Genomic DNA, 8,077 nt, shown 5'->3' on the forward strand with positions numbered 1-8,077 from the left:
CTTCAGCCACTAAGTTGCTACAAAAAAAAAGCAGCCATGAAACAAAAGTTTTCAATACATAAACATCCCTTGCATGCTATGAATATCTTTTAGTTATATCACAAAGAAGTTAGGTAAATTTGAACTACAATTTCACCCCTCTTTTGTCAACTGTTTATTTGAAAAAAAAAAATCAACTGCAACATTTGAAAACTATTTTTTTAATGTTTGTAAACCAGTAAGCTAAAGCAATAATATTTTAGTTTTATTTGCTAACTATTCCCTGATAGACTCACATGTCACCCATCCATAACTGCATCTAATTTAACAGATACTAGACTTTACTGAAGAGGCTGACAAAACCTAGCCTAGCAAAAACCGTTTCTAGATTAAAAAAAACCTCAGAACTCGACATCACTCAACATCACTCTGATACTGAACCAAGAAAGCAGATTCCTGAAATCACTAATGCTATTTACACCCACCAAAGTTAAGGCTATTTTACCTTTTCCTAAACATACCAAATGCTACCAGGAACGTGCCTTTTTTTTTAAAAAAAAAAAGTTACAGAAGAAATGGTAACAGACTTAGAAAGTCTGTATTAAAATCATTTCAGGATCCAGTAAGCTAAGCAGTCCTATGCAACCTATATTCACCCATTTAAACAGCAGCAAATGTTCAGAGTTACAACAAAACATTTAGAGGCATAGCCTCTCATGAAACCAAGAAATTTCAAATACAGCATTTTGCTAGTGGCTTTATAAATGAAGAACAAATTGTAATTGAAAAACAGACATTAGAATCAACTGCTTTTTTCTAATTTTAATGTTGCATTTACATGTTACATAGCCAAAAAACGCTAGTAGTCTTAGACTTGAAAAAACAAACACGAAGATTATTCTAATATCTTCCCCCTTGAAAAGACAGAAGTACCTTCCAGTTTTCACCTGTGCCGTGTCATGAAGTATCACTTTCAGAATCTCTTGGTTTAAACTACTGAATTAACTCAGAAGGAAAGGACAGGTAAGCATCACTGCTATCCTCCTAGCGGAGAGGATTAGGGAAGTTAAGTCCCTCGGATGGGGGTGGGAACGCTAGTCAAATCTGCTAGTCATGGAAGTTAAGCATTAACAAAAAGCAAAGAGTACTGAAATACAACAGAAAGTCCCATCCCAACTACTCAGTCCTAACAAAAGCTGGGTAGATTAGGTAGACCTTGTCAGTGTCTGCAAGACAACTCAAACCATGCTTAGGGCTGCACTCATTTTAAGGAGACAAAACTTTTAAGATCATCGAGAAGAGCAATATACAGTTAGTCTGAGGCTTTGTGTCTAGTTAACCCCATACACACACACACACACACAAAGACCTTGCTTCTGCATTACTATAAATGTAAACTAGCTGCCAAGAGCACAATACAAAACAAAGTTGTAGAAAAGGTCGTTAAGAAGTTAAATTTAGCACGCTATTGTTCTTGCTTTGTTTTGACCTGAATGTTTGAAGAGTGCCCGCTCTTCAGACAGATTAAACATCCGCAAGCTCAAGCTCGACAACAGCTACAGCGGTTTTAAAGTGCTGTGATGCAACACCTCATAGTCAAACATGAATTAGTTTCAAACTCAGTGAAATGTACCTGTGATGCACTAACTGCCCTCACACACACAGTTATATTATAGTCTCTACTAAGTTTACAGCAGCATACCTAAAAGGCTTTTTTTTTTTTCCCCCCCTTCAGAACCCAAAGCTTTGGTGGGTTGAATCTTCGTATGTAGTTACCGATAACTACTGAATTAAAAGGAACAGATCCTGGTAATATGGCCACTGCTAAAGCCACTGTACAACAGAATGAAGGAGTGGAATGAAAAATAAGGGTGTAAGAGGCTTTATATCTTTTGAAAGATCAGGTGACACCATGAAAACACATCCATGTTACCTGAAAATAGAGCAGACAGGTGTGTGTATCTATACATACATAAAACACCGTACCACACATTAACTAAGAGGTCAGCATTTTTCACTACTATGCTATTACATCATCTTTAATAGAACCTTACTCCATATACCCCAGAAGAAATAAGAATCACTAAACTTTTTCAAGCACGCTTCCCTCCCAAAACAAAAGAAAAAGATAGATTTAAATGAGGGTGTTTTCTGCATTTTATCTCAACTGCTGGAATAATCTTACCACCACTTTCCTCAAGTTTGGGCAAACCGTGTTGTTTTTTTTTTAAGCACTTCTTCCTCTTCACCGCCAGTATTCTACCACATTTCTACTGGTAACACATTATCTGAATTAAGGCTGCACGCTTCTTACTGCAACGAGAACATAGCTGTGATCAGCATCACATTACCCAAACATCACTCTTGCAATTTGGAATCCTCCATGGAAATAAAAGGCAACAAGAACAACTGGAATCTTAAAAAACAATGCCTAATTTTTAACAAATTGTAACAGAACTGTGATCTATCCTGAAATAGACTTTAGTCACCCAAGACTTAACTCATCTAAATGTGTGCTAAGTAAATCATTCATGCACAAATCCCTTCCACTGCATATATTACTAAATCTAAGCTATGGATGGAGTTTGTCCAAACAGACACGTGCAGTAAGGCAGCACTGATGAAGACATTTAACAGCCTATGGTTTCTCTTTCTTAAAATAGCGTCAAGAGCCCACATGCTAACTTTAAACATTAACTTCAGTCAGGACCTCTGCCTCATTCAGCCTTTCCTCCAGATATAAATACACAACTTACAGAATCTCAGTGACGGTCCTCTCTATTTGCCTCTACTGACCACGCCAGTAAAATGCAGTGGTGACACCTACACCAGATTTCTGGAGCAATACTGGCCATCCCACCATCTGGTCAAGCAACTGGAGCTAAATTCACAAAGCTCAAGCTCTGCTTGTGTTAGGTTTCAGAGTGTTCTGAGGGTTTTGTCTATTTTGAAGTCTTCTCCATCAAGGACTAACTGGTAATTTCAGATGAAAGTTTCTGGCTTAACGCTAATGTAATAATCGCTACACACAATTCCAGAAGTAAAGGAAAACTCTGAATGAAGTCTGCACAAATCAGTTACATGTGAACTTGCATTTAAGTTAAGACAGCTGCCCTTCCTGGGCAGGATTTTAACATCTAGCAAAAACAGTGTCTAAATTGCTGGTGTGGTATGTTAAGACACCTGAAACAGACCTGACCATGGGTTTTGGAGAAACGACGAGCAACGTAACTATGGAAGAAGAGATGGCAACTATGGCAAAAGGAAGAGCATTCACATTCTGCTAACCTTTGACTCATTCCTAAATTCCCTCTGGCTCTTCTGTTTGGGACAGTCTTTGTACAGAAGAATAGTACAAACAGCATGTCCAGACACACACCCATCCACTGCATTCTTACTAACAACAATTTCAGAAGTTTCTCAAGCTTAAACAGAAGAAACTTTTACTGAACTCTGCAGGCAGCACTTGAACCAAAACCGAGATTTATTGCTGTTCTGGGAACAAAACACTCCAGAGGTAGTCATTTAAGAAATTCAGTAAGGTTGAATCAGAAGATAACAGGAAGTACCAAGCAAAGAACTACAAGTTGGATGAAACTTGTTTCATTGTTAAGAGGTGAAAATTGCCACCCAAGTGAAACTTGCCTCCAAGGTGAAATTTGCTCAGCCCAAAGCAGTTGGGTTTCCAGCAGGTCCCCAAGTGAGAACTCAGACTTTTTTGGAGTGACAGTAGAAGACTGAAAGCTATCACAAAACCACATATATTTGCCACGTTTCCCTCTCTCCTACATCAAACTCATCTTCAGTAGAGGTTTTTACATTAATTTCTTCTTGATTAATAAAGCTATAACTGTCAATTATGGCAACTGTTCTTCTGAAGCAAGTCCAGTGCTCTGTAATTAGTAATAACTTAATTCCTTCCAAAATACAGCCTATAAAAATCTTCGCTTTGTTCAGAAACACACCATTTATCCAACCCCAATCACTGCAAATCATTTTAAATAGTCTCATACTTCTTCTGGCATAAAATTGACAGTCACTTAAGTCAGCAAAACAATGATTTTGCATGTATCTAACCCAAAGGTCAGCAAAAGAAAACATTTTCACTTCTGAAGATTTCTTGTAAGTTTGACTGCCTACAATAGACTGAGGGGAAAAAAAAAAGATCACTAATGACATTCCAAAACTGTTATATGGAAGTTACCAATACCACCAACACTTAAAACATTCATAGCTCTTACAGCACTTCAGCATTCAGGTATCTGACTGCACTTTTTCACTTCTGGTTAAAAAAGTCTTTAGCAGAGATTTCAGCAGATGCAGAAGTTCAGCAGAGAAGCAAGTGCACTAACATCAGCAGTTTAACAAGAAACAGATTCCGACTGCTATTCTTCTGCTTGGAGGGTCAGAGAGGCCTCGGTTACATAAAGAGGCTGCACCATTCGTTCACAAAAGCATAGCTACCGCTTCACAGAGTCAGTAGCCTTTCTGCAGAAGACCTAGCCCTACCTGAAACACATAAATATCTCAGTGAGCTTCGTTCCTCCCTAGCACCTTGGTTTAATAATGCTCAGGAACAAGTACTCTGTATCTAACAGTTCGATAAAATATATCTCTACAACAGAAGAAATACTTGTTTTGTTTCCAAAAAGTTGTTTGTTTTTTTTTTAATATAAAGTTAAAGAGTTTTTCTTGATGCACCTATCTCATCATGCAGATTAATGAGAACCGTGATAAACACTCATGTAAGTTTCTGGTATATACTCAGTATTTTTATTAATCATGAACTTTTTTTTTTTTTATTAATCATGACTTTTCCAAAATGCCAGTTATCGGCATCACCAGAGCCTGAGTTTGCTTTCTTACTACTCAAGTGCCTTGTATATAAATAATTTGCTCGTTTTTACTGTTTTGTACCATACTGCTAAGAGAATATTTATACACAGACAGCTCAGCATGACCACTGTTGTACACTTCTTGAGAACTCTGAAAGCTTTTGAAGTACAGACTGATGACAGTTGCTGGTTGTGTGGGAGGTCAGTGCTGCCTTGGCCTGTCAATAACACACAGCACCCTAAAAAAAAGAAGTTTAAAGGATGTCTTGAAAGATGTTTGCTTGCCACCCTGAAAGCATGGCAGTGATAACGTGACCAGGGTTGGTTGGTCTGCCCTTATTCGGAAGGTTATCGTCCAGAAGTATAAAAGCATCAAGCAGAAAAAGATCCTGGAAAGAATTATGCAGACAAGGAACTTCCTATGACCCACCCCCCCTGTTTTTTTTAAATACTCTAAACATCGAATACTCTTAAATTAAGTCAGAGGTATCTCTTCAGAAGCTCTAGAATTAACATTACCAGCACTGCAACTTACTAGCATTACAGTGTTTGTTTTGAAGTCTTGGTTGAATAATATGAAGCCGGTTGTTCCACAAACATACAGATGACAAAACAAATGGAAAACCCAAGAAAGCTTCTGTTTTTCTAGCTAAAATAAACTTTTTGTATTAGTACAGTTGCTAAGGAATGTTTATGCTGAAAATAGTAATGCATCGCTGCAGCTACAACTACACAATGTTACTTAAGGGTTTCTAGTTAAGTTATCATAAACACCTACCTACTTTAAGAATAATAAGCAAATCGTCCCAAACTTTTCAAAGTTGAAGACCATTATTATGAAGAACACAATTTATTCATCAGAAGTAGCACAAACTTTGAATGCTGTTATGAAGCATTTGGAACTTATGAGACACAACAAAATAAACTACAAATGAAAGCTGACAGAATAAGCACCCTCCCATTTTCCTGGAGTCAAAAAAAAAAAAGCTAGCTTCAAAGTCCGTTTCTGGTAATTTTTCATTGCCATAATGAACATGTGCAAAACGTATTTATAAATACATTGCATGCTTGCTACAAAAGCCTTGGAACCTATTTGGCATAGCCATTTGCCCTACTACATTCACCTACTGTGTTGTTTTTTGCCACAAACTCTTAAGCTTGTCCCACATTATCTGCACTGCGACTAATACAGCAGTATTTTAGATTCAATAAAACAAGCACACCAGGCAAACTGTGCTATTCTTCACATGATGTCTGCGTATGTAAACCAACAGCGCATGTAGTAATTCCAGGTTCTTTGTATTTCTCTTTCAACGTCCCCATGCTGCCTTCTCCCTCCTCCCCCCAAAAAGCCTAAACATACCTTATTCGTAAAGCCTACTTAACCGCTACCCATCGCTGGTTCCCTCGACTTATTGAGGTATAAACGAAATATTACCGTCGTGGACTACGGAACTAAGGAGTTTTGTATAATCCACCCGGAGCCGTCAAAACGTCAGCGAGAAAAAATAAAAACAGGAAGAGGTGGGGGAAAGGAAACCGGCGCAGAAACCAGGCCGGGGTTGCATCTCCCTGCGTTCCCGCAGGCCGGCGGCAGGCCCCTGCCTTTGGGGGGCAGCCCCGGCGGCGGAGCGGCCGCTCGCAGGGGGCACGGCGGCTGGGCTGGGCGCTGCCGGCCAGGGGGCGCTGCCGGCCGGCGGCCTGGCGGCGAGGTGCCCGGGCGTTTCGGAGTCACCCGGCACCGGGGGGGGTTCGGCAAGGGCAGCGGGCTCGGCTGGGATCGCCTCAGAGCCGGCGCCTGAGGAAAAGCGCTCGCATAGGGGAGGCTGTGCCGGCAGTTTTGGGAGAGAAAAAAATATATATGTAATAAAGTAAGCTCCACGTTTGGCGGCCAGGGCTAACCGCGCGCCTTTTACTCTCTAGTGGGCGCCCCGCAGCCGGCCCCGCCGTGAGGGGGCCGCCACAAGGCGGGGGCCGCCTCGGCACCCCCCCAGGTCCGGCACCCGCAGGAGGCTCGGGGGGGCCCCGGGGCCGTGCGGCCTCGCACTGCGGCACCGGAGGGGGGCGGGAACGGGTAACGGGGGCCGCCGGGCAGGCTGAGGCGAGGCGCCCGGCCGGCATCCGACTTACAACGGCATCGTCTCTCCGGCTCCTCCTCCTCCTCCTCCGCCGCCGCCGCCACCACCACCACCACCACCGCCGCGTCTTCCCCTTCTGCCTCCTCCTCCTGCTCCTCGTCCTCCCCCACCGCTGAGGCCGCCGCCGCCGCCGCCGCCTGGGGGCCGCTCACTCGTCCCGCCGGGCAGCGGGAGCCGCGAGCATGGCAGGGCCGGGCCGCGGGCCGGCCGGGAGCACAGAGCCGCTGCTGGGCCCGGCCGCCGCCGCTTCACTTTCCTCTTCCCCTCCGGCCTTCTAACATGGCGCCCGGGCGCTACCACAGCGACGTTCTAGAACGGGGGGGGGCCCCACGCAGCGGCGCGGCCACCCCCGCACGCCGCGCACGCTGACTCGCCCGCGCCTGCGCAACCGGCCGCGGCGCCGCAAAGCATGCCGGGAGATGTAGTTCCGCCGCGTGGCGGCGCGCGGGGGTTTGAAAACAAAGCGCTAACGGCTCTGAGGCGGCGCGTGCGCGCGGCGGGAAGGGGCGGGGCCGGCGGTTCGGCGCTGCTGGCGGCGGGCACGGGCCCCGAGGGGAGGGGGGCCCTGAGGGGAGGGGGGGCCGAGCGCGGCCTGGAGTCGCCATGGAAACGGGGGCGGCGGGAGCGGACCCGGCCCTGGGAGGGTGGCTTGGGGCCCCGCGGGCAGCCCCGCGGCTTAGGGGAGTTTCGGCTCAGGGCTCGGCCTGGGCCAGGGGGTTTTGGTCGTAGTCAGCCGCAGCAGGCTGCTTTTTTTTTTTTTTTTTTTTTTTTTTTTTTTTTTGGTGCGCCCCACGCAGAGCAGGGAGTTCGTTTTCTAATAGGTGTTTTGAAAGCTCTGCGACAAGGAGACCACGCCGATTTCAAAAACTTAAATAATCTCACAGTTTATATATCTACTCAAAAAAGTTTTTTTTTCTTAAAAAAACACATATATTACAGCAACTACACTAAATAAAGGCCTATTTTATCTCCTTTTTTAGTGTCCGATTTTCATCTTTGATCTGAAAAAAGTAACACTCAACCTACAAATTTCTCTAAAATTACCAGTTATTTCATGTTGAGTTGCCTCACGTGATAAGTGGTAACATGGACTGGCAGCATATAGGAACTTTACACGCTCAAGAA

At 43.9% G+C, this 8,077-nt stretch overlaps 1 protein-coding gene across 1 annotated transcript in view; it reads right to left on the minus strand.

Annotated features, from left to right (window-relative positions):
* The window catches only part of PAPOLA (poly(A) polymerase alpha), a 43,187-nt gene extending 35,857 nt beyond the window's left edge, over positions 1-7,330 (minus strand). The window contains 1 exon segment of the mRNA XM_040558139.1: positions 6,945-7,330. Coding sequence (XP_040414073.1) covers positions 6,945-6,952 — 8 coding nt within the window. The 5' untranslated portion in view covers positions 6,953-7,330.
* Between the last annotated feature and the right edge of the window lie 747 nt (positions 7,331-8,077).

This window comes from Cygnus olor, chromosome 5 (assembly GCF_009769625.2).
Source record: "Cygnus olor isolate bCygOlo1 chromosome 5, bCygOlo1.pri.v2, whole genome shotgun sequence".
Lineage (NCBI taxonomy): Eukaryota > Metazoa > Chordata > Aves > Anseriformes > Anatidae > Cygnus > Cygnus olor.